Source organism: Artemia sp. Qi Xiang Cuo, unplaced genomic scaffold (genome assembly GCF_049724085.1).
Source record: "Artemia sp. Qi Xiang Cuo unplaced genomic scaffold, ASM4972408v1 HiC_scaffold_3025, whole genome shotgun sequence".
NCBI lineage: Eukaryota > Metazoa > Arthropoda > Branchiopoda > Anostraca > Artemiidae > Artemia > Artemia sp. Qi Xiang Cuo.
The window spans coordinates 1,068,291-1,095,942 of record NW_028300420.1 but is presented as its reverse complement, the minus strand read 5'-3'; the positions used below and the strand labels follow the sequence as shown (position 1 = coordinate 1,095,942).

At 36.1% G+C, this 27,652-nt stretch overlaps 1 protein-coding gene across 1 annotated transcript; it reads left to right on the top strand.

Moving 5' to 3' along the window:
- LOC148938688 (galactosylceramide sulfotransferase-like) lies at positions 1–27,652 on the top strand. Its single transcript, XM_089107618.1, has 2 exons — positions 1–797; positions 27,307–27,652. Exons 1-2 carry the CDS (start codon positions 130–132, stop codon positions 27,422–27,424), a joined length of 786 nt encoding a protein of 261 aa, XP_088963744.1. The 5' UTR covers positions 1–129; the 3' UTR covers positions 27,425–27,652.

The window sequence follows — 27,652 nt, the reverse complement described above, 5'->3', positions numbered from 1 at the left end:
AGGCATGCGCATACAAAGGACCTTAACGTTATTTTACCATTGGGGAGATCTAATTATCTCGGCAGTCCAGAGTTATTCTCGTTAAAGCTGGTCAATGGGACACCATGGCACCATTTAGGTTACGATATTATGGCTCTGCACACAAGATGGCACCACAGTGCAATAAAACAAGCGTTGGGTGGAGAGCCCACTTTTATAACCACAATTCGAGAGCCAGCACAGCTCTTTGAATCTCTTTATAGTTATTACAATTTATATAAATTTCATGGAGAATTGACTTTGTATGAGTTTTTAGACAAATTGGAAGATGAAGACTTTAAAAGAAAAGATGATAGATTTCTCCTCAAAATTGGAAGAAATCAGATGCTCTTCGATCTAGGACTTCCTGTAAAAAATTTTGATAACGAAGAGAAAGTAAAAATGTTTGTTGAAGAAGTTGAACAAAATTTTGATCTAGTAATGGTTACTGAGAAAATGGAGGAATCAGTAGTGCTATTAAAACATCTCTTGTGTTGGGATTATAAGGATTTAGTATTTCTAAAGCGAAATAGCCGAGTCGAAAATAAGATACAAAAATTGTCTGTTGGCCAGACAAATAAATTAAGGAGATGGTTAAAAGCAGATAATTATTTGTACACAAAATTAAGGAAGGTTTTTGACAAAAAGGTTGAGCAATTTGGATACAAGAAGATGGAAGAAGAAAAACTGAAATTATCTTCAGTAACGAATCAAATCATGGAAGGATGTTTGCCAGGGGAAAAAAACCTGCTTGGAGAAAGTCTCTTTAGGGAATTGAGGTTGGTGTTTTTTCAGTTATACAGTTTTATTTCTAGTAATTTCCATTTTCTCTATACATCTTTTTGCAATAATTAATTTCCAAAAAATTTTTTCACAAAAGAGATTTTTCAAACAAAAGTAAAGAGCTAAATTGAAGCAATTACGAACAGAAATAAAGTCAAATAGTTTTTAAATAGTTTTAAATAGTTTTCAAAAGTTTTAAATAGTTTTTAAATAGTTTTAAATCATTTTTTAAAGTCAAATAGAGAGCAAAAGCCTTCTAAACACCAGAGTATAATTTTCACTTTACTGAAAGGCGTTTTTATTTCTCATAATATTGAAAGAAAAAAAAATCACCATCATACCCAAGATTACTGAAAAAAAAACCTAATGTGGATTGACAGTCTAATATATGTGCTGATATTCATTCCTGAAGGTATTAATAATTTTGGATCTATTAAAAATAAAAAATTAGGAAACATTTAAATTGTATTTTGTTTCCAGTAGAGTGCAAATTATTTTCTGGTCTTCAGAGGGCACGGGGGTGTGAGCCCTACTCCTCTTAGCTTCTACTCGTGTTGAGTTTGACTCGGTTATTTATTTACTATCTGTTCGTTTTGGGTTTCGTTTATTTATTTATTTTGATTTATGATAGTTTTGCGCTTCAAAACTATTTGACTTTTTTCTATTCCTCTTTGTTTTAATGTAGCTCTTTACTTTTGGTTGAAAAACTTCTTGCATAAAAAACTGCATATAAAAGAATATTTTAAAGATTTTTGGTTTTTCTCAATAAGAATCCAGATTTTGACTTAATACTCATATGTCAGACAAGATTTTTCAACAATTTTAAAATTTTTTTTTACAATCTGGATACACATCCTCCTTAACTTTCCTTGAAAAATAAAACCTGTCTCTATTTCGTTCCAAAGACATTGTATCTAAGCTATTTTGACAACCTGGATGTATTTACACCCTTTGATTTAGTCAAACAGTTTGTGGTACCGAACTGTAGGTAAGGAGTGACTCAGCTCAATAGTAACCGAAACTCTAAAAAACTGAATTTTGATATCAATAGATACATCAAAGGAATTAGATTATTATGTTGATTCCAAATATAAAAAAATCATCAAGTTTAGTGTCACCCGTCAAAAGCTACGAGCCTGAGAAAATTTGCCTGATTTTTGAAATAGGGGGAAAAACACCCCCTAAAATTCAAGAAATCTGAATGGAATTCCCACCATCAGATTGAGTGTATCCCCCTACCGCGCCCCTTTTTTCTCCAAACTATCTGATCAAAATTTTGAGATAGCCTATTTTGAAGTATATAGGCATCTTTCGCGGGGGAGGTAGAGGATTTGTGCTTGGGGTGGATTTCCATAGGTTGAATCTTCTTTGGGGAAGAAAATTATGGGGGGATGAATTTTTCAGGGGAATTTTACACTGGGGGGATTTGACAGAATTCCTATACGAAATTCTATTGAAATGTCTTACAATCGTTTTGCCAAGTCAACTTTGCATGTGAAAATGTTCCGGGGAAATTATCCGGGGGCTATTTTCTACGTGTTTTGATTTCCTGGAAAAAATTTCCACAGATGTTGGTATTCCTAGAGTGACTGAGAAACCGATTAGAAATTAAAGTCTTTTTCAAATGAAAGTATACTAAGGAGAATTTTTCAAGCTGAATCGTCCACACCTAATTTTACGGGGGGGGGGTTATTTTCACTCAAGATGGTAGTGTCTGGACGAAAATAAGATTGGGGGGAGGTGCAATTTACTTTGGATGAAATTTTCATGGATGACTTTCCCGTGGGGGGGGGGGGTATATTTCATGGAGAGTGAGCCAGATTTACCGGCATTATTTGAAAAACGATAAGAGACATAATTTAAAAAAACAAGTTTCTGTTCGTTTTGAGTTTTTATTTTGTTCCTTATTTTCAGTAATTTTTTTATTATTATTTAATTTAACAGTAGGAGCAGAAGTAGTAATTTTTGTAGCCCTGAATGTTTCAACTTAATAACCTTAATTGACCTTGAGATATTGCTAAGAGGGCTTATTGACAACCAGCATGAACATAATGACTTCTGATTTAGTTTTGAAGCAACATAAACTTCCCAAAAATTTTCAACTTTATACCCTTTTCCAACCCTAAGATATCCCGCCTGGATATCTTGACAACATGGTCTATTTTGACAACCTACATGCACATAAACTATTTTTATTTAGTTCAATAGTGGCAATAATAGTAGCAGTGGTAGTAGTAGTAGATGTAGTTGTAAAAGTAGTAGTAATATTGATAGCCCTGAAAGTTTCCGCCCAATACCGTAAAAGCTCTGCTGGGATATTGATAATACACCCCTTTGCTATCTCACATGTGCATAGTGTGTTTTGATAGTGTATTTTGATTGTTTGGGCGGTAAGAACACCGCCCAAACCCACTCCTCATTTATATGCTCTGATTTGTTCATAGTTGATTTCAAAAGGGATATGCTTATTATTCAGTTCATAGTCCTTTTCTTTGTCTTTTTCCTTCCTCTTTTACTTTATAGCTACTTTTTTTCTTTTTTGTATTTTGTCGTATTTATTTCTCATTGCTTTTGTGTCAATTTGCATTTAATGTAGATGTGAAATGCTGGGTTTCCGGTTCATTCACTAATAAAGTATTTATATATCTAACTAATATAAATAAAGAAAATTATAAAAGTAAAAATTTTAGTCAAACAGTTCGTGGTAACCGAATGGTATCCGAACTGTAAGTAAGGAGCGACCCGGCTCAATGGTAACCGAAACTGTAGAAAACGGAATTTTGATACCAATAGATACATCAAAAGAATCAGATTTTAATTCTAATTTCAAATATATAAATTTCATCACGTTTAGTCCTACCTATCAAAAGTTACACGCCTGAGAAAATTTGGCTGATTTTCGAAAAAGGGGTAAGACCCCCTAAAAGTTGTAGAACCTTAATGAAAATCACACCATCATATTTAGCGTATCAGAGAACCCTACTGCAGAGGTTTCAAGCTCCTATCTACAAAAATGTGGAATTTTGCATTTTTTGCCAGAAGAAAATACCACGGATGCGTGTTTATTTGTTTGTTTTTTTGTTGTTTTTTTTTCCCAGGGTTGATCGTATCGTCCCAGTGGTCCTAGAATATCGTGGGAGGGCTCATTTGAACGGAAATTAAAAGTTCTAGTTCCCTTTTTAAGTGACAAAAAACTGGAGGGCAACTAGGCCCCCTCCCACGCTCATTTTTTTCTCAAAGTCACCTCATCAAAAGTTTGAGATAGCCATTTTGTTCAGCAGGGTCGAAAATATGATAACTATGTCTTTTATGAAGACTTAATCTCCCGAAGTCGCCGGGGGGAGGGCTGAAAGTTATGAACTTTACCCAATGTTAACATATACTATTGGTTATTGGGGAATATACAGACGTTTTCAGGGGGGATTTTTCTGGTAGTGGGGGGGGGGGGAGTGGGTCGGGAGTTGTGTGGGAGGATCTTTTTCCATGAAGGAACTTGTCATGGGGGAAGGGACATTGATATGAAGAGGGAGCCGGATTCCCCAGCTTTATTTAAAAAAAGATCAGAAATTATATATATAAAAAAAACAAGTTTTTCAACTGAAAGTAAGGAGCAACATCAAAACTTAAAACGACATAAAACATTACCTATATAATTGGGTTCACCTCCTAGTCAATACCTCGCTCTTTAAGCCAAAGATTATTTAGTACTTTCATAAGAGCTATTTATTCTAATTAACGGCATTTGTGATTAAGGGGTCATTTTTAAAGAATTAGAACAAAATTCGAACTTTAGCTTTAACAGCAAGGTATTGACTAGGGGGCGAACCCTCTAATATACGTATTAAAAATATATGAATATAGAAGTTCGTTACGTAAGTTATATCGCAAGTTACGTATATTTATTACTAATAAAAACGTTCGTAAATAAAATTAAACAGGTTTCCAGAAAGCCATTTAACCAAATAAAAGTAAAATTAATATTCAAATTTTGTTTTAATTATTCATGTACGGTGAGCCAAAATCAAAACCTGCATTAATTCAAAAACGTTCAAAAATTTAATTAAAAAAAAACAAGTTTTTTTAACTGAAAGTAAGGAACGACGTTAAAACTTAAAACGAACAGAAATTATTCCGTATATGAAAGGGGCTGTCCCCTCCTCAACGCCTCGCTCTTTACGCAAAAGTTTGACTTACTCACAACTCTTATTTTTCTTTAAACAATGAAAATCTTTAGCGTATACAGCGAGGCGTTGAGGAGGGGACAGCCCCTTTCATATACGGAATAATTTCTGTTCGTTTTAAGTTTTAACGTCGGTCCTTACTTTCAGTTAAAAAACCTTTTTTTTCATTTTTAAAGAAAGAAATCATATATTTCTTTGTTAATTGAAAAGTAAATTAAAGAATTTTATAGGGAAAACCAGGACTTTCACATTTTGAAATTATTTGATGTCACCTCGTGCTTAGGGGTGAGAAAATTTAAAAAAAAGGTAAAGAATACGGCATTGGACTTTACAGTCCCTACCGGTGGTGCTGATCTCCGTTTCTTGAATGTGATAAATACACTAATAACATTCACTAATAAAGTTTTTATATATCTAACTAATATAAATAAAGAAAATTATAAAAGTAAAAATTTTAGTTAAAGAAAGGAATCATATATAACTTTGTTAATTTAAAAGTAAATTAAAGAATTTTATGGGGAAAACAAGGACTTTCACATTTTGAAATTATTTGATGTCACCTCTTGCTTAGGGGTGAGAAACTTTAAAAAAAAGGTAAAGAATATGGCATTGGACTTTACAGTCCCTACCGGCGGTGCTGATCTCCGTTTCTTGGATGTAATAAATACACTAATAACATTCACAAATAAAGTATTTATATATCTAACTAATATAAATAAAGAAAATTATAAAAGTAAAAATTTTAGTTAAAAAAAGGAATCATATTTTTCTTTGTTAATTGAAAAGTAAATTAAAGAATTTTATAGGGAAAACAAGGACTTTCACATTTTGAAATTATTTGATGTCACCTTTTGCTTAGGGGTGAGAAACTTAAAAAAGAATGGTAAAGAATACGGCATTGGACTTTACAGTCCCTACCGGCGGTGCTGATCTCCGTTGCTTGGATGTAATAAATAAACTAATAACATTCACTAATAAAGTATTTATATATATATATAACTAATATAAATAAAGATAATTATAAAATTAAAAATTTTAGTTAAAAAAAGGAATCATATTTTTCTTTGTTAATTGAATAGTATATCAAAGAATTTTATAGGGAAAACAAGGACTTTCACATTTTGAAATTATTTGATGTCACCTCGTGCTTAGGGGTGAGAAACTTTAAAAAAAAGGTAAAGAATACGGCATTGGACTGTACAGTCTCTACCGAGCGGTGCTGATCTCCGTTTCTTGAATGTGATAAATACACTAATAACATTCACTAATAAAGAGTAGAAAGGACCCTAGTACTCCGACACCCACAATACCCCTTCGAATCCCGATCCGGACACTTTTTTTAAAAACTCCCACGTTCACACCAAATATGGGCATAGAGTCCCCATGGAGAATGATTGCGTAATCGGTCAATGACCTAAATTTCCAAAGGTCGATTTATTTGTTGTTGTTATTTTGGCCAAGTGCACGCTCGAGGCGAATGTTATGATCCAGAAATAGGAAACAGTATTTGTTGTTGTTGTTGTTTTGTCCAAGTGCATGCTAGAGGCAAATGTTAAGAGTTTCCAGGAATAGGAAACAGTTAGATCACGTGTTTCCTTCTCAGCCAATCAGAGACTCGGATACATCCCCCTTCTCAGCCAATCAGAGGCTTGCTTACATATGGTTTTCCCCGTTACATAACAATTCACCCTTAAGATTTTGGTATATAACGGACATGCATTTTGATTAAATTATCAGAAAGTAAAGTAACCTGACAATGGGTAGAACACTTGAAATTTTTGATGAGCTTGAAGCATTGGCAACCTCAATTTACAATGTAAGTTCTGTTTTAGTACATTTTTATTTTCAAAATAAAATTATTTTCCTTGGTCACCCTCCAGTATATTTAATTTCCCCCTCCCCCACAATACAAAACACCACCATGCTATCTTTTTACTCGATAGAAAACATAAAATATGTTCTTTTTACCCTCAAAACCTAACCCCTCCCCACTGTTTTACAATGATAATCCTCGCAATAGAAATAATTCTCTTTTTCGATAAATTTTGGCTTTTCTGTATTGTAATCTTTTCTCTAACTGAGACATTCGTCGCTCTGTTGTTATTAAGCCGCTCTGGTTTTGACATAAGTCTCTCCAGCGCGAGGTTAAAATTAGCTGTCACCCTTTTTAAAGCACTTCCTGTTCGTTTACGTTAGCAGTTTAGTCAAAGGTTTCTCAGATTCAAAAGGATGCCTAGTATATTTCGACAAATTTTTACTTCAACAATCTGTTTATCTTATTTAAAACCTATAGACTGGAACATTTAATTTTTTTTCTAAATGGTAAAAATAGAAACATTGATTTCTATCCTAAGGCTATAGACTACTGATTGTCATGATTTTCTTTTCATAAGTTGTTTAATAAAAACGTTTAAGTAAGGGGGTTTGTTGTGCGAAACATTTCTTTTTGACATTTTAGCGATTTTAACTATAGCATTTGAATAAAAGGCAGTAAGATATATTCTTTATTGATCTGCATTGCGCTTGAATAAATCGCAAGATTAACTAAATGAGAGGGTAAACCTAGGGTGGCTTAATTTTCCAAATATAGAGGGAGGGGGTCAATTTTGAATCCAGGATATTTGTTGGGGAAGGGGTTAACGCTTTTAATGGTGACAAAATAGAAATGAAAAGATAATTGTTTTTACCATAATTTTTTTCTACTTCAATGTCGAACCATTTCTCTTTGGCATTTTAGCGATTTTAACTATAGCATTTTGATAAAAGGTAGTAAGATATATTATTTATTGATCTACATTGCGCTTGAATAAATCGCAAGATTAACTCAATGAGAGGGTAAACCTAGGGTGGTGTAATTCTCCAAAATTTAGAGGGGGGGGGGTAAATTGTTTATACAGGATTAGTGTGTGGGCAGGGGCGAGTACCTTTATGAGTGACAAACTATAACTTAAAATAACAGTGGTGTCGACTTCAGTGTTTAACCATTTCTCTTCGACATTTTAGTGATTTTAACTATAACATTTGAATAAATGGCAGTAAGACATATTCTTTATTGATCTGCCTTGCGCTTGAATAAATCGCAAGATTAACTCAATGAGAGGGTAAACCTAGGGTGGCTTAATTTTCCTAAATTTAGGGGAGGGGGTTTTGTTGGGGAGGGGGTTAGCACTTTTAATAGTGACAAAATAGACATGAAAAGATAATTGTTTTTACCATAATTGTTTTCGACTTCAGTGTTGAACCATTTCTCTTCGACATTTTAGTGATTTTATCTATAACATTTGGATAAAAGTCAGTAAGATATATTCTTTATTGATCTGCCTTGCGCTTGAATAAATCACAATATTAACTCAATGAGAGGGTAAACCTAGGGTGGCTTAATTTTCTGAAATTTAGGGGGGGGGGGGTAGACAAAAGGAGGGCGAGGGTTGGGTGGGGATACTAATTTTCTTTATTTAAAAAAGGGGGAAATTAATTTCCATCCTCACTTTTTTCTTCTTCTTTAAGGAAAATTGTGAAGAATGTCTACTTCCTCCATCTAAGAAAGAGAGAGTGGAAAAGGCAGCCCCCGTGAGACCATCCATTATTAAGTATGCTGGCCCTTACACGACCCCAAAACAAGTGTTGACTGCCCAAGTTTCATCTGTGCAGGCAACAATGCAGCCAGACCGAAAATTAAAGAGAGAGTGGGCGGCTGCTTTCCATTGACCTTTAATACCTGTCCTGTCTACACAAGAGCGTGATGTTATCGTACCGTCCATCCTCCAACACGCACTACCCGGACCATCTGGCACCCAAGTGCAGCCAGGATTTGCAAATGTGAGCATTTTTACCTCTAGTTATAGAAATATATATCTATTTCTTCCATTGTCTTTTTAGTCTTTTCTTTTCACTATTTTTCAACACTATAAAAGTGATTCTCAGGGATATTAAAATATTAACCCCTCGCCCCCAACCATTGTTTAAAATTTCTCTGCTCCCCCCTCCTCAGAGATATCTAAATATAATGTAATTTTTTGCTTCCTTGTCAAAAGAAACCGCTCTTTTTTTCTAATCTTTGCTATTTTCTCTGTCCCCCCACTGTTGCTATCTCTTTGATATCTCATAATAAAAATTTTAGGTAATTTCTAGTTTACTGCTATCTCTCCACTATGAAACTCAAAATATAATTTTTCACAATTGAATATTATTTTTTTAGTGGAAGGACAGAGATTACCACACTTATCTCTTTGCACATATGGATTCTAAGTTGCGTAATATTTTTGACAGCTTTCAATCTTACAATTTGCCAAGATTTTAGGGGGGAAACATTGACGATAAGAGTTAACGGTTTCCCATTTAATTTTATTTTCCTGCTGAACAGTCTTGGAACAAAACAGCCGCGGCTTACAATAATTATGCTATTGAGTCCTAGACAACCTGTAAGGAATTAGAGAGAGAGAAACGACTTCTGGTCTAACAATTTTTTTTTTGCAAATTATGTACACGACTGGGAGCCGCGGTGGCGGCCGGGAAGCGCTATGGCGCCCAAGAAGTGCCGAGGGAAGCGCTGCGGGAAGCGCCGCGGGAAGCGCTGTGGGGAAGTGCTGCGGGAAGCGCTGTGGGGAAGCGCTGCGGGAAGTGCTGCGGTGGCCCGCTGGGCCGGCTCGGAGGGGGGAGCATTAAATAGTGGAAATTGAGGGGAGTGGTTCGAAGTAAATCAAATTTTGTTCCTCTATTTAAAGCGGCGTTTTAGATTGTAAATATCTTATATTAAGTTGGAAATTGGAACTTTCAGAATATCGATTGTTGTGGGGGAACAGTGAATTAACCAAATGCTACTATGTGCATACTGCTACTACTAGTAAGCGAGTTTTAAATAATACGTTAATAATATTCTAAATTTTAAAAACAGTAGGGGTGATTTGAACACTTTGAAAATAAGCTATTTTTTTCATTTATAGATTGGAGCATTGGTCCCATACTCGTTGTCATCATCATCATCGTCATCATTCTCATCAGTTGGAGAAGGAGAGGACGCACCGGTGGAGCTCCCTAACAATTTACCATGGAGTGGTATCGTTAATGAGCAAATACCTGATAATATTGATGATTTTTTAAATGATTTTCTTTTCAATGTGGATAATAGCACATTTAAGCAGGGAGACTTAATTCAAAACACCCTACAGTTTTTGGACCATTTTACAAATGAGTTAACGAAGAACCCTCCTGCTCCAGCCTCCAATACCCTAATAAATCCACTTCAAACAACTGAAGTGGAGCATTCACATAGCCCTATTGTTTAACAATGTGGAGGGAGTGTTGATGATATACAAGAGGGGGAGGGGGGTAATGTCCAATTCACGACTTTTCCAGACTTTCAATTATCTAATACAATTTTAAATGCAATAGTTATGTACACTGCGACTTGTGGGGATCCGTTTAATTCACTGATGGGGGGAAAATTTGTGTTTGATCCCATATAAATTGTGCAGGACTATGTAGATAAAATTCGTGCACTGCTGGAGAACCAAATTCAATTGTGGGGGAGCGATTCAATGAAGGTTTCTATTGTTTTAAAGGTGTTTTATTTAAATGAGGGAAAAAGCGAAGTTTATTATCATTATGTACACTCCGAGATGCGCGTGATTTATCTGAATTTAGAAAATTTTGAGGGTGTGATTTCGGAGTTGGTAGGTCATATTATAGCGCATCTCGAGAACCTTAACGAAAACGGTAGTGGGTCTGTAGTTCTTTTTATTTAACATTTAAGTGTGAATATTTGTAAATTTAAGAAATATTTTATTTTATGAGGAGGGGGGCTGGGGGAGGGAGGTCAATTGAATTAAATTACAATCCAGATCTAGTAGGATGTCATGGTGTTCAGTCGATTTGTTTTTAAATAGCTCAAAAATATTACAGGTACGCTTTCCTCCTATCAGAATTTCAGCCTCTAGTAGATGACGCTACCAAGACGAATTTAGACAATTGGGCTGTATAGGAGATGGAAGGATCCAATTTTCCCATTTTAGATTTCACGTGTTTAGAAGGAAAATACCCAGTAACGCTAAGATCCATTGATATTTTTGAAAGGGCTAATGCCCATTTAAATATCGGTGTTACTGTGGTTCAGTATGAAACTGAATTTGAAGATGGGGTTCGTTCCAAAAAGAAGGGGGTGGTTGTCCCTGTAAGGGGCCCGTCAATTGATTTGGTTAAACACTGGGTTTCGTTGTTGTATACACCACCATCTAGTGACTTTGCCAATTCAATTGGCCATTTTAACCCTATTACAGACATCAGTAGAGTTCTGGGGGAGGGTAAGAAAAGGGGGGAATGTTTCTACTGTTCGATATGCCTCTCTAAGTCTTGGACTGAATTAAAGCTGCAAAATCACATGAGGCACTGTAGTCGGCTTTGCTACCAGACTGTTGAAACAGTTACAGGGGATAGGTCCATTTTATTTTTCAAACAATTCCAGAACGCCCTCCTCAAGTGCAAACAAATATTTTTGGATTGTGAAGATAAGCTGGTGGAGGTGAACGATCGCCGATTTCCAAACCGAGTCAAAGAACATGAAGCTATTGCAGTGTCCTATGCCCATGCGCAAAAAGACAGTTCTAACACCATGCGGTTGTTAGAAATAGTAGAAACATTGGACGAGGGGGAGTGCATGGTCAAGGCACTGACTAAACTAATTGGCACAGCTAATGGTGCTATTTCTCATTTGAGAAATACTCATTACCCAATGGTTTTGTCTGCAGAGGATCGTCTCGCGATTAAAAATCAAAAAATATGTTGGGTTTGTAAGGGGAAGTTTGTAGAGGGGGATCCGGGGACGACAGGGACCAGAGGTGTTGGGCGGGGGACATTCAGAGACCCTAATAACGAGTGGAAGGAACAATCATCGGGGGGGAGTAATTTTAGTCGGGTAGCGTATCAATCGTGTAACTTAAATACTAACCAACAGTTTTTATCCCTGTTTTTATCAACAACTCAAATTATAATTTAAAACTTCTTTTACCGGCACTAGCACGTATGCATAGGGAGGGAGGGGGAGTAGATAGTCCATGGGTAAACAGTTCATTTACCAATAACATTATTCCCAAATCGGCCGAGAAGTTATTGCTTCTCGAGCTGAAATGGCAGGTAGTAAATAATGGGCATACGTGTTGGAATAAAATCAGGTTTTTAGATTCCTTTAGTTTTTTTCCCAAGGAATTGAGTCAATTGATTCAAGTGCAGAAAAGCGACAATTTTGATAGCTTTCCCTTGCTTAAACAGCACTTTCCAGACAGTGAAATGTATGACCTATTGACCTGCAAAGGTGTACACGCATACGACTATTACTGTTCTGGCAATCGCTTAAGCGAGTTGAAACTACCTCCAATTGAAGCTTTTTACAATTCACTGATCAGCAGTGAATGCACAGCCGAGGAATATGAGTTTGCCAAGAAGGTGTGGTCTAAGGGGAATTGTAAAACAGGGTGGGATTATTGTAGACTTTACTTGACCAGTGGCGTTTTAACTTGGTTCAATATAGTCAGCAAGAACACACACCAAATCTATTCAGAGTTCGGGCTAGATAGAGACCACTATTTTCCCACACCGTAGGTGGCGATTGATTTTGATTTAAAAATTAGCAGCGACGAAATAGGCCTAATCCCCTATGTAGATCAGCACCTTTTTGTAGAGCGTTCAATGAGGGGAGGGTATGTTGTTCATGGGGACCGCGTCTTGTCAACTGATCCGAGCGGACAAAACAGCACCGGTGCAAAGTCAAGTGCAGTGTTCTTGGACATGAACTCATTGTACCCCTCGGCAATGTCTCACTACTCTTTGCCGTGTGGGAAATATCAATGGCTTGAGAATCCTTGTGAGTTCCCCGACATTACCACCGTCGAGGACAATGGGCCACAAGGATGGTTCTTTGAAATTGACGGGCACATTCCTCTAGCGCTTCACGACTCCGTCAAAGATTTTGTTTTTCCCTGTATCAATCGACCCGTGAGCAGGGACTCATTGAGCCCCTACAATCGATCATTGGTTGAGGATATGGGGATGCACTGGACCCCCTCTAAGAAAAAACTGATTGCTAATTTGGACCCTAAGGAGAATATCGTTGTTCAGCATGTGCTTTTGCACTGGATGGTGAACAATGGCTTCAAAATCACCAAAATACATAGGGTCCTGCAGTTCAATCAGTGACCATATTTAAAGATATTCATTGACATTTTGGTTGATAAAAACTTTAGGGCAAACTCAAAGGTAGCCAAGGAAATGTACAAACTGATTCTAAATTCAGCGTTTGGCCAAATGTGTGAAAGCGTATGCGACAGATATCTCTGTGATTTTGTGACTGACCCTCTAGAGTGTGCACGAATTATTGCCGACCCCAATTTGACATCGTTCACGAGCATAGAGGCTGGCATGGTTCTTCTACACAGGCGAAAGCGAAATGTGGTACTGAACAAGAATATAGCAGGAGGTAGTTCAGTACTGGAAATTTCCAAAAAGCTCATGTTGTCGTTTTTTTACAATGTGTGCAAGGTGCAATGGCCACGGGAGGGGGAGGTTCAAGTTTACTATGGGGATACAGATTCTCTGCTGTTAAAGGTAAATGGGACCGAAGATTTATTGGGTGATTTTGAAAAGGGGGAACATATCAGCTCACGGATGGATTTCACCAACTGGAATCAATCCCTCTACCCCGAGTTGGTGAAACTTCAAGCCACCAACCAACTATTAATGTTAAAATCAGAGACGGGGAGTGATTTGATATCCAGGGGGCTGTTCCCGGGTCCTAAAATTTATTGCGTTAAAACTCATAGTGGGGATGAAAAGAAGGCGTGTAAAGGGGTGCCTACACATTTTGTAAAGAGCAATTTCAACATGAGCGTGTACAGAGACTGTGTAGAAAGTAGCCTACTGCCGAGAGCACAATTGCTTGCAATTCGCTATCTACAGTATAGAAATCATACTTTGAGAGTGGAAAAAAATGCAATGTCATGTATATCTGACAAAGTCTATGTGCTCGATAATGGTGTGAGTGCCATGCCTCATGGCCACTATCGTATTTCAGACCGAGTTGAATGCATAGACCATCGCAATCAACTTGGTCTGGATAAATTAACCTAACCAACTAACCTAACCCAACCCATTCATAAATTAACTAACCACCCAACCCTTTCATAAATTAACCACTGACCCAACTAACCCAACCTAACCTGTAGCAGCAGTGACGACAACTATTGTACTGTTTTTTTTTCATCGCGGCTCCCGGGGGTGGGGGGGCCTTCCCGCGGCCGGCCCCGGGGGGTCCCCGCCCGCGGCCGACCGGCCTTCCGCCCCGCAGCCCCGGGGGGGGGGACTTTTAAATTCATAATGATCAACTGTGCTAGTTCAAGTTCCAAGGATGGGTGTTGATGTATAGAAAAGTGTGTGTGTTTGCTACTAATGTACATAAAGTGTTGTTCTTGCTCTTGTTCATGTTGATGGACAAAAAAAAGTGTTTTAAGACAATAAGTGTACTTCATGTTGATGGACAAAAAGTGTTTAAAGACAATAAGTGTTGTTCTTGATGGACAAAAAGTGTTTTTTCATTTATGTTGTACATAAAGTGTCATTTTTATCATTGCTCATGTTGAACAAATTGTTCATGTTGAACAAATAGAGTTTTCATGTTGCAAATAAATGACCATGAAATATTTTTGTTGTTCTTGTTGAACAAGTGTTATTCTTATCGTTGTTCATGTTGAACAAATATAGTTTTCATGTTGCCGAAATAAATGCTGCCATGAAATATTTTTTTTTTTTGTTGTTCTTGTTAACGCAGATAGATCTATGGGAAAATTATTACTAGTACTACTTATTCATTGGACACGTATGATTTACAGTTAGTTGTAGTCCGACTGTTGTCTACAGCAGCAGCATGTATCAATTTAAAACACCCTTCAGATCGTTTCTGTGTGGTACCTCAATGTCGGGGAAAACAACACTTTTAGCTAAAATAATTCAAAATTGCGATAAAATGTTTTTGGAAAAGCCGAAAAAATCTAATATTGCTATAGTATTTGGCAGGAGTCCTACGATAAAATAAAAGCTATTGCCACAACCATACCAATGCAATTCATACGGGGAATTGTTGTTTTAAATAGTTTTGAATCGAAATCATGGCTGATTATTGATGATTTGGCTTAACTCATTGAACACTTATCACAGGAAATGCTGCAATTGTTTAGTGTTCGCTCTCACCATGAACACATTTCCATAACCCTAGTTCTACACAATCTGTTTCATCAGAGCAAATTAATGCGAACCCTTGCTTTGAATTGCACCATCTATATTATCTATCGAGTTGTTCATGATTCTAGCTCGCTAATAACTCTCAATAAACAGATCTATCCAGGCGCCCCTAAATTTCTGTTGTCAGCGTATACTGAGGCGACTAATAAGCCCTACGGTTACATTTTTCTGGATCTTAATCAGAGCACGCCCGAGGACCTACGTGTAGTCACCGACATTTTCGACAATGAAATTACAGTATATCTTCCGGTGAACAGTAGAAAAGGCTATTAGTTGCCATTATGACACTGAAGAAACTACACGAACAACGGCATTTATTTTCCATTTTAAGCACTTCAAAACCCTTGCATAGGAAGGCCATACTCAAACAAGGTGTTGACAATTATTTCATTAATCTAATATCTGAACTTTGTTTAAATTTAACTGAGGGCAATGTTCAACTGCCAGATGCTATTATAAAACAGAAAAACCAACATCGTTCCACTGTACGCACCTTGGCTTGTAAAAACAAGGAACAAATTTTTAAAATAAAACGACTCCTTCAAGCGGGTGGTAGCTTTTTCACACTTTTACTACCAATAATTGCAGGACCTGTAAACAGTTTTCTCTAGAGAATGGCAAAACCCTACAAATTGACACCATTTGAACTTGTCCTCTCGCCCGTCGAACATTTTGAAGACAATCTAAGCAAATTCATTAATGATGAGAATATTGCCGATGACAAAAAACTGCTTTTACTTCAAGATGCATTGCGACGTTTGGAAAAGCATAAACCTTATCGTGAAAGACCCGCCGCTGTCACAGATCCTTCTAAACAGGAAACATCACCTCAAGATTCTGCACAATCAACAGAGAAAGAATTGAATTCAATTGTATTGAAAATTGGAAACCTATTGCCACTGACCTATCGTGAACAGAGTAAAAGAGTATTATCATATCTCATGTTTGAAACTGGTGATCAAGTTCAAGTCGATAGCACAGGAAAACGAATTATAATTCAGGGAAAAATTTAAAATCCAGTGTATTTAATTTGTGATATGGTAACGAATCATAAAGGACTTCTATCATTTGACAATCATCTATACACCTTTCTAAGTGCATCAAACTTTCCCAAAAGTCTTATTGCCAATAAGCAAATTCTAAAGAAACTAAGAGAATATAGTCCCCCACCAACACCAACACCATTTAAAAAAGAAGAAGATTCAATATTTGAAAATATTAGCAGCAGCAGCAATGATTTTACAACACCTGTGGCTGCTAGTCAAAAGCGAAGACGAATTGATTCACCCTCCAGTGTGCAAAAGGGGAGTGGACATTACACTACGTGTTTGCGTTCAAAATGGATGAAGTTCTTAAAGGTGTCTTTGAAAATATTGGTGAAGCGGGAAGTTTAAGTTCTCCCAAAACGCTTTCTAAAGTTGTCTCCGACACCACATTGAAAAAAGCAAAAGAGTCTCTAGAGAAAGAACCAAGCTACAAACTGCATCGGAATCACAGGCTTCGTAGCAAACAATATCGAAAATCTAAAGACTTTTTCCCTCTGCATATTATGCAAACAGATCTTTTAACTTTGGACGCAATTCAACGGCGTCACAATGCACCCTACAAATATCTTCTGGTGGCAATCAGTGTCTTTAGTCACTATGCCTATGCCATTCCACTGCGATCAAAGAGAGGTGTTCAAGTTGCTCGGCCCATTAAAACTATTCTTGAACGGACTTCGCATAGAAAAAATCCATTAGATCGCAGTAGTGAATTTGTTAACTCTAAAGCACAAGATGATTTTTCGAAATTTTAAACAACCCTTTATCATAGTCAAAGTCCGATAAAGTCTGAATTGGCTGAACGATTAATAAGAACGATTCGTCTATTAATTTCAAGATATTGTACACTGAAAAATACACCGGCTTTTATTCATGATTTAGATAAAATTCTGCAGATATACAACCATTCACCTCATTAATCTCTGCCCAAATCGAGCCCTCGGGAAGTTCACTGCAGTGAAAATACATTTGATGCTGTTCTAAAGTAATATTCCAATGGTGAAAAAGAAAAAAAAAATGTGAAGAGAAAATTCAATGTCGGTGATAGTGTTCGAATTAATAGAACCACCAATATTTTTCAAAAGGAGAATTATTTATGGAGCACTGAACTTTTTAAAGTGTCCAAAATCCTGGACACTGAACCCACGACATATCGACTGCGAGACACCAAAGATGATTATATTCTCGGCGGTTTTTATGAATATGAACTACAAAAAGTTAGAAACACTAGTGAAATTTATCAAATTGAAAAGATATTAAAGAGTCGTACTCGTAGGGGCAAGAGACAGTTGCTTGTTTACTGGCTGGGATACAACTCCGATTTTGATTCTTGGGTCAGTTCTGAAGATATTAACAATGCCCAATGGTTTCTATGTGACTTCCATGTCTAATGTTTCTGATCCTCTCTACAATGACTTGAATAGAACAAGTGATTTTTGGACGAAACTCCCCCACCATCCAATTCGACGACATTGGAAAGTATAAAGTGGCTCTTGTCGACTGTATTCTCAAAAATACCTATGACTTTCTGAGAAAGGATTGTAAATATGAAATAAAAATTAGACCCTATGATTGGCCGCCACCATCCTCAAGTGATCAAGAACAAATTCAAAAAATCAATTGGATGAATTGTTCATATATTGAATTACCCTACGATGATCTCACCTGTATGAATGTTTTATGTCGTTCTATTAATATAAGAATTCCTGCTCGTAAAACAGGGGCTTTTCAATTCAACTATTCAAAGGAGGAGGGTAAGATCTACATTAGTTCACCTATTGCCAGCGAAAAGGTTATTCTCAATGATAAACTAAAGGATGTTCTTGGCTTTAAGCTCAATATAATCAATGGTGAAAGTGGCGGAAACACCAATTTTATTTTCGCTAACTATCCGCCTGCCTTCTTCACAGATACCTGTATATTTCACTACGCTTCATTTGTGGAAACATCTCAGGCTGGTAATTCAACTGTCCCTCTCCTACGAGTTCTCGAACTACAAACCAATCAAGAGCATATTCATCACTATAATATAAAGCATCTTCAGTATATTCCCGTAAACACTTCCTATTTGGAACTCTGTCAGTTAACACTAAGAACTGAATTGGGTGATCCCATAGCAATTTCAAAAGGTTTGGCTGTGATTACATGTTATTTTCGGCCCATCCTTCAACAACATGTCTAATAGAAACGTGGTATTCACTTGTCCTGATATTGACTGCTATGTTAATATTCTTTGCCCAAGACAACAGGTTAATGGAATGGACTACTACAAGGGACGCTCGTCAATGTCTGGCTATGGTCTTGGCAGCTGGTTTGCTAAGCTGTTTTGATCTTCACTACCCCTGGCTAGAAAATATCTTGTACCGGATGCGACAGATTTTGCATCCTCTACTCTATACGATTGGGGCTCTGGCGAGGTTTTAGAAAAATGAGCTACAGAAAATCTTAGGTCCATTGTGCTAACCCCTGCCGACAGATTAAAGCAAAATGTTATAGGCATAAAAAGGACGAAAAGCAATGCATCATTCATTAGTCTTTACTCAGATTGGAAGTAAAAGTCATGACTTCTCTTGTCAAAGAAAAAAAGTAAAAATTCGACACGTATTGTAAACAGAAGAAGAAGCCCCAGGAAGAAAATTGTTAGATAAACACTAGATTTCGTCCCCTAAAATGTCCTACCTGGCTCAAAAGGATTCTCAACCATCAATTACCGCCTCATTGAATCTATTTAATGCTGAAAATGTTAATGTGAGTGTCAAGCATGGATACTATTAACAATTTTATCCACTACAACCACTCTCCGACAATATCCACTTTCAAATTTATTCCAATGAAGACTACTTTATGGACTTGTCTTTAACATTTATAGATTTACAAATGAAAGTCCGAAAATCCGATAATACAATGCCAATTCGGGCCGATGGAATATCCTATGAAAATCATATACTACATGATTTATTTCGTCAAATTAGTGTCTACATCAATGGCACGCTGGTGAGCACAAGCAACAATCTCTCAAATTATACAAGCTATATGTAATTCATGCTGATGACACCTAAGTCATACAAGGAATTGAGAGGCACCTCCATTGGATATGAATATATTACTAATACTGATAGTACGGATGCACTTAAAATGCTACAATTAGTGAATTACATCTAGTTGGAAAAATATATCATGAAATATTTAATATACCCCAATGGTGGCCGCCCAAAGTTAAAGTGGATATAAAACTTTCGCTTGCACCATCCAATTTCATATTGAGAAAAGAACTTGCTGCCAATCCTTATGTAAGTCTCTCCCTCACCTCCGCAATACTTCATGTACGCAAACAACAGGTCATGAGTTCTGTTGCTTTGGCAGTGGAAAAACTGAGAGCCAATGGAAATAATATTAAACTACTTGTTCCTCATACAATCACCAATCAACGTCATATTGCCATGGGCTCACGCACCTTCACCGATTCATCCTTTATCAATGGCGAAATCCCGTCAAAACTCGCTTTGGCATTTGTAAAAAGCGCCAGTGCAATATGATCGTGGACTGAATGCCCACATAAATTCAAGATGTTTGGACTTTCATCTCTTGTGTGCAAAGTAAATGGCATCCCACTCTACAATCTATCATTTGATAAATCCTATAGAACATTATATTAGTTGACCATGCAAACCCTAGATCATGATTCGCAACTATTTGAAAATGGTATAACCGAAGATATGTTTGCTAAAACACATGGTATCATTGTATTGGATTTGTCTGGCACACAGGATATGAGTATAGTACGTACGGGGAGTGTGCATTTAAAGTGTACATTTGCTGACCCATTGGCTGAGAGTATTGCACTAATCTCACTAAATCAATATGAAACCTATTGGGAAATCACTCCCGAAGGCAGTTTTCTACTAGACTTGGTGCCATGAACACCAGTCAAATAATCAATGTATTTGATATGGACCCCTACATGTCCCAGTACAAATCCTATTGTCTACCCTCGGACTGTCTTGGAAAAATTCAAACTGTCAACAATACCTTGATTATTGTTAATAGCAGTCCGTCGACTGTGCTGACGGGTCATTGGCTGTGCATCTGTCAAACAATGAAGACGATTGAATTTTTTGATCGTCTTGGTCTACCCTATACATTTTACACAACCCACATCAGCAGCTATATTGAGAGCAGTGGGAAAACAATTATTCAAAATCTGAAGAGGGTTCAGGATCTAACGACTAAAAGCTGTGGCTTTCATGCACTACTATATTTTGTGTTCTGATGTCAAGACTATACTTACAAGCAATTTCTCCACATTTATAATGAAATTCTACGTCTGAACGGGTTTCTAGTGGAAAATATCCTCTCAGACCTATATAGTATTGATTTTAGTGTCCTAAGAGTAAAGTGCTTAAAAAATGTTTGTGAATTTGTTTATTAATAAAATGCATACATATACAACAATGTCTTTAAATCTTCACTTTAGATTTCTTCTTCTTCTTCGATGTATAGGCAACGGTCGTGAACCACTAATGCCGGTAAATCATTTGGATTCACTGTATATTGATCTTGATTGACTACAAAGTCAGGGTCATATTTTCTAAAGTACAATATAACTTGACTCTTGACATATCTCTTGTATAGTCAATGATGGTATTTTGCATTCACATTATGAAATTCACGATTTTCAATCTGACTATTTGAAGCAATATCATATACAGTGTTTTCAAATGGTGAATCACATTCGGTAACTGCCAAATAAAAATCACTTGGTTTATAGTCATAGTAGGCAGTGTCGTCACAACGATGACGTAGAAACCAAATTGTCTTGTTACCCCAACAGTTGAATCGTAGACCAGATTCCTCTTCCCAGAATAATTTAAATCCACGACGATACCAATCTCGTAGAAATAAACTAAAATCACGTTTGGGATTCTTTCCAATAATAGCGGGGTAAGTATTCTCCCACTGATCACATTTATCATAGTGACAATTGGAGCACAGGTGCCCTCTAGGGTGAGAGTCACACACCTCCTCAAGACATGAATTACATCCTTTAATGTGTACTGCATAGCCTCTATGTAATTTACAAGGATTACATAATTTACACTTTTCACTATAGTCATCAATAATTGTAAAATTCTCATTTTGAGTCCAACTGCCAAGAGTGTACATGCACAATGGACATGTATAGAACATTTTTTTTTTGGTTTTCCAATGTCACTTGACTCTCTCACAGCTAAAACAAAACTGATCGTCCTCGCTCGATAAATTCAAGGTGAGAGGAATGGGTAGAGGAGTAGCTCTGTGACGTTACCTCTTTCGAATGGCGGGGGAGCCATCTACATTGAATCCATTGGCAATGTTTTCAAAAGTATATCCACGATATGATTCTGCTTCATTTATATCAATAAAATGAGTATAAGCATTTGAATCACATTTTAAAAGTTTCATAAAATAGTCCAATGGGGAAGAATCAGTTTTCATTATATTGTCAAGTGTTCCCTGACGAGAAAATATTCTACGTTGGAAAGATAACTTGAGAAAATCGTCATCCAAAATCAAATGTTTTTCCATAACCACTATATTTGATCTATGTCTCTCTTTCTCAAATTTTTTCATTTTTCAATCCTTTCATTCTGAATGTTGACTCTAGACTGTGCCTGATTCGTCAGCTCTAACCAGAAAAGAAAGGCAACATTTTTGATTTCGAAACAATTTTATTAATAATTACAACAATAATACTAAGCATGTACAATTAGCGATACAGTTTATTGTCTTCGATATGTTTCACCAATGCACTTAAAGCACATTGAAGTCTATTCACATGTGCTATATCAACTTTAGCAGCGAAACATAATTGATCCTCCATTTTAAATTTGCTCAAGGATATCACATATCTTGCATATACTTCATCCCATTCTAGACAAATCCGTGATCCTCTCGTGACTTCCACTGCAATGTTTGGTGCTCTTGTATTATTACCATTAACTCCCTTGTCAAATTCTAAGAGGGTGAACATTCCACTCGTCATCATAAATACATATCCAAATAAGTGAAGTCAAAACTGTTCTTCTCACTCCTTTGAATTCTATTCACAGACTAATAAAACAACTATAGCAAAAATCCTTTTGTCATATTCTCCGCAAAACTCCGCCGCTAATATGTAAACGACTCTCTGATTGGCTGATAAGGAACCACGTGATCTAACTGTTTCCTATTCCTGGAAACCTTAAAATTCGCCTCTAGCATGCACTTGGCCAAAACAACAACAACAACAACAAATACTGTTTCCTATTTCTGGATCATAACATTCGCCTCGAGCGTGCACTTGGCCAAAATAACAACAACAAATACATCGACCTTTGGAAATTTAGGTCATTGACCGATTACGCAATCATTCTCCATGGGGACTCTATGCCCATATTTGGTGTGGGTGTGGGAGTTTTTAAAAAAAGTGTTTTCAGGGGGGATTTTTTCTGGTAGTGGGGGGGAGTGGGTCGGGGGTTATGTGGGAGGATCTTTCCATGAAGGAAGTTTTGATGGGGGACGGGACATTGATATGAAGAGGGCGCCGGATTTCCCAGCATTATTTAAAAAAAGATCAGAAATTATATATATAAAAAAAAACAAGTTTCTCAACTGAAAGTAAGGAGCAACATCAAAAGTTAAAACGACAGAAAACATTACGTATATGATAGGGTTCACCTCCTAGTCAATACCTCGCTCTTTAAGCCAAAGATTATTTAGTACTTTCATAAGAGCTATTTATTCTAATTAACGGCATTTGTGATTGAGGGGTCATTTTTAAAGAATTAGAACAAAATTCGAACTTTAGCTTTAAGAGCAAGGTATTGACTAGGGGGCGAACCCTCTAATATACGTATTAAAAATATATGAATATAGAAGTTCGTTACGTAAGTTATATCGCAAGTTACGTATATTTATTACTAATAAAAACGTTCGTAAATAAAATTAAACAGGTTTCCAGAAAGCCATTTAACCAAATAAAAGTAAAATTAATATTTAAATTTTGTTTTAATTATTCATGTACGGTGAGCCAAAATCAAAACATGCATTAATTCAAAAACGTTCAAAAATTAAATTTAAAAAAAAAACAAGTTTTTTTAACTTAAAGTAATGAACGACGTTAAAACTTAAAACGAACAGAAATTATTCCGTATATGAAAGGGGCTGTCCCCTCCTCAACGCCTCGCTCTTTACGCTAAAGTTTGACTTACTCACAACTCTTATTTTTCTTAAACAATGAAAATCTTTAGCGTAAACAGCGAGGCGTTGAGGAGGGGACAGCCCCTTTCATATACGGAATAATTTCTGTTCGTTTTAAGTTTTAACGTCGGTCCTTACTTTCAGTTAAAAAACCTTGTTTTTTTTTATTTTTAAAGAAAGAAATCATATTTTTCTTTGTTAATTGAAAAGTAAATTAAAGAATTTTATAGGGAAAACAAGGACTTTCACATTTTGAAATTATTTGATGTCACCTTTTGCTTAGGGGTGAGAAACTTTAAAAAAAAGGTAAAGAATATAGCATTGGACTTTACAGTCCCTACCGGCGGTGCTGATCTCCGTTTCTTGAATGCAATAAATACACTAATAACATTCACAAATAAAGTTTTTACATATCTAACTAATATAAATAAAGAAAATTATAAAAGTAAAAATTTTAGTTAAAGAAAGGAATCATATTTTTCTTTGTTAATTGAAAAGTAAATTAAAGAATTTTATAGGGAAAACAAGGACTTTCACATTTTGAAATTATTTGATGTCACCTCGTGCTTAGGGGTGAGAAAATTAAAAAAAGGTAAAGAATACGCCATTGGACTTTACAGTCCCTACCGACGGTGCTGATCTCCGTTTCTTGGATGTAATTAAATAAAAAAAACAAGTTTTTTAAACTGAAAGTAAGGAGCGACATTAAAACTTAAAATGAACATAAATTATTCCGTATATGAAAGGGGCTGTCCCCTCCTCAACGCTTCGCTCTTTAAGCTAAAGTTTTTTATTTTTTTAAAAAATAAAGTTGTGAGACAGAGTCATACTTTAGCGTAAAAAGCGAGGCGTTGAGGAGGGGGCAGCCACTTTCATATACGGAATAATTTCTGTTCGTTTTAAGTTTTAGTGTCACTCCTTACTTTCAGTTTTAAAAACTTGTTTTTTTATTTAGTTTCTGATCGTTTCTTAGTTAATGCAGCTTTTATTTTGGCTCACCGTCATTGAATAAGTAAACAAAATTTGCATAAAAATTTTACTTCTCTTTCGTTAAATGGATGTCTCTAAATTTGGTTATGACGTAATTTACAAATTAACTTACGTGACTAACTTCTATATTCGTATATTTTTCTTCTGGCAAAAAATACAAAGTTGCAGATTTTTGCAGATATGAGCTTGAAACCTATGTAATAGGGTTTTCTGATACGCTGAATCTGACGTTGTGATTTTCATTAAAATTCTTTCACTTGTAGGGGATGTTTCCCCCCTCATTAAAAAATCGGGTAAATTTTCTCAGGCTCGTAGCCTTTGATGAGTAATACTAAACTTAATAAAATTTATATATTTAGAATCAGAATTATAAACACATTCTTTTGATACATTTATTGACATCAAAATTCCGTTTTTAAAAGTTTCGATTACTATTGAGTCGTATCGCTTGTTTTGTTTTATTGTTTTTTTATTACGTATATGTTATTACGTATATGAGGGGGTTCTCTCCTTAGTCAAAACTACGCTCTATACGTTAAAAGTAAAAAAAAAATTAATTCACAAACCCCTGAATAACAAAGGCCGTTTAATTAGAATATATAGCTCTTTTTAAAGCACTAAAAAAAAACTGTAGCGTAAAGAGCGAGGTATTGACTTGGGGAAGAACCCCCTCATATACGTTATAATTTATGTTCGTTTTAAGTTCTGATGTTGCTTCTTATTTTCAGTTGAAAAAACTTGTTTTTTTTAATTTAATATCTGATCGTTTTTTAGATAATGCTTGGAAATCCGGCACCCCCTTCATAGAAATGTCCCTTGCCCCAAAGAAAAATCCTCCATGGAAAGATTCTCCCGAGTAACCCCCTCCGCCAGCCCCCCCCCCCCCTCCAGAAAAAAATTCTTCCTGAAAAAGTCTGTATACTTCCCAATAACCAATAAATAATGCTGGCAAGTCCGGCGCCCCCTTCATGGCGATTTCCCTTCCCCCATGAAAACTTCCTTCATGGACAGATCATCCAACATAACCCCCGACCCACCGCCCCCCCCCCACTACCAGAAAAAAATCCTCCTGAAAACGTCTGTATACTTCCCAATAACCAATATTATAAGTTAACATTGGGTAAAGATCATAACTTTTAGCCCTCCCCCCGGGGACGTCGGGGGATTAAGTCATCATAAAAGACACAGTTATCATATTTTCGACCATTATGAACAAATTGGTTATCTCAAAATTTTGATCGGGTGACTTTGGGAAAAATATGCTCGTGGGAGGGGGCCTAGTTGCCCTCCATTTTTTTGGTCACTTAAAAAGGGCACTAAAACTTTTAATTTTCGTTCCAATGAGCTCTCCCACGATATTCTAGGACCACTGGGTCGATACGATCACCCCTGGGAAAAAAAAATAATAAATAAAAAAATAAACACGCATCCGTGATCGTTCTTCTGGCAAAAATGCAAAATTCCACATGTTTGTAGATAGGAGCTTGAAACCTCTACCGTAGGGTTCTCTGATACGCTGAATATGATGGTGTGATTTTCATTAGGGTTCTATAACTTTTAGGGGGTATTTCCGTTTTTTTTGAAAATCAGCCAAATTTTCTCAGGAGTGTAACTTTTGATGGGTAGCACTAAACTTGATGAAAGTTATATATTTGAAATCAGCATTAAAATCTGATTCTTTAGATATATCTATTGGTATCAAAACCCCGTTTTCTAGAGCTCCTTACTTACAGTTCGTTACCACGAACTGTTTGATAAATACACTAATAACATTCACTAATAAAGTATTTATATATCTAACTAATATAAATAAAGAAAATTATAAAAGTAAAAATTTTAGTTAAAAAAAGGAATCATATTTTTCTTTGTTAATTGAAAAGTAAATTAAAGAATTTTATGGGGAAAACAAGGACTTTCACATTTTGAAATTATTTGATGTCACCTCGTGCTTAGGGGTGAGAAACTTTAAAAAAAAGGTAAAGAATACGGCATTGGACTTTACAGTCCCTACCGGTGGTGCTGATCTCCGTTTCTTGGATGTAATAAATACACTAATAACATTCACTAATAAAGTATTTATATATCTAACTAATATAAATAAAGAAAATTACAAACGTAAAGATTTTGTTAAAGAAAGGGGTCATATTTTTTGGTTAATTGAAAAATAACTTAGAGAATTTTATAGGGAAAACAAGGACTTTCACATTTGGAAATAATTTGATGCCACGCTTAGGGATGAGAAACTTTAAATATGATAAATACAAGAGACCATTTTTTAAGTGGAATTCGAATCATCATCTATCAACTCATCATACACAGCGCAATAGCGCTGCCTAAGTAAAAAGCGAAATGGGCGCAATGTATCATTATTTTTTTTCATTTTACCAAGACGCTTCATGGGGTAGGATATGGGTGTAGGATATATGGGGTAGGAATGGGTGTCATAGAAATTTCAAAAGGGGCTCATTTGATTGAATTTGGAAGTGATAGATGTGGCCTTTTTTAAGAGTCCAAAGTAGTTTTGGGCCAACCAGCCCCCATCGCACTTACACTCCCTCCCCCCTAAATTCACCGGGTCAAAATATTGATTCGACTTTTCTGTCTTTATTTCTCTTTTTTTTCGATTTATGTTTATTGTAGATGTGATATACCAGGTTTTTTAATTATTCCTTGTGTCGCAGCAAACTTCAATTTTTTTTATATTTATTTTGAACCCTTATATATTTTCATAATAATTTTTTTTTCGTTAGTTTACTGATTTTATTCATATTTGTTTTGTTTTTGCATAGGAAAAGCGCAGGGTGTCGACTGTATGCATTAGGTGAACATATCTTTTTGGATGAAATAAAAAAAGCTCAATGGAAGAGAGCAGACAAGGCAGCGTTACAATCACTTGGATTGAGATAACATGCTCTGAATATGAAATTAATACTACTTTAATACAGTAGATGGTTCTCATTGTTGTGGCTTGTGGCTTGTGGCTTCATCTTGTGGCTTCTACCCGCAAAACCAAGAACGATATATAATTTCGATGTCCAGCCCTGAATTTTCACAAAGTGCCATAACTTATTTATACAATTTTCGTACAAATTTTAGTTCACTTTTTTTGTTTTTAATTAAACCCAGTTACTTGTA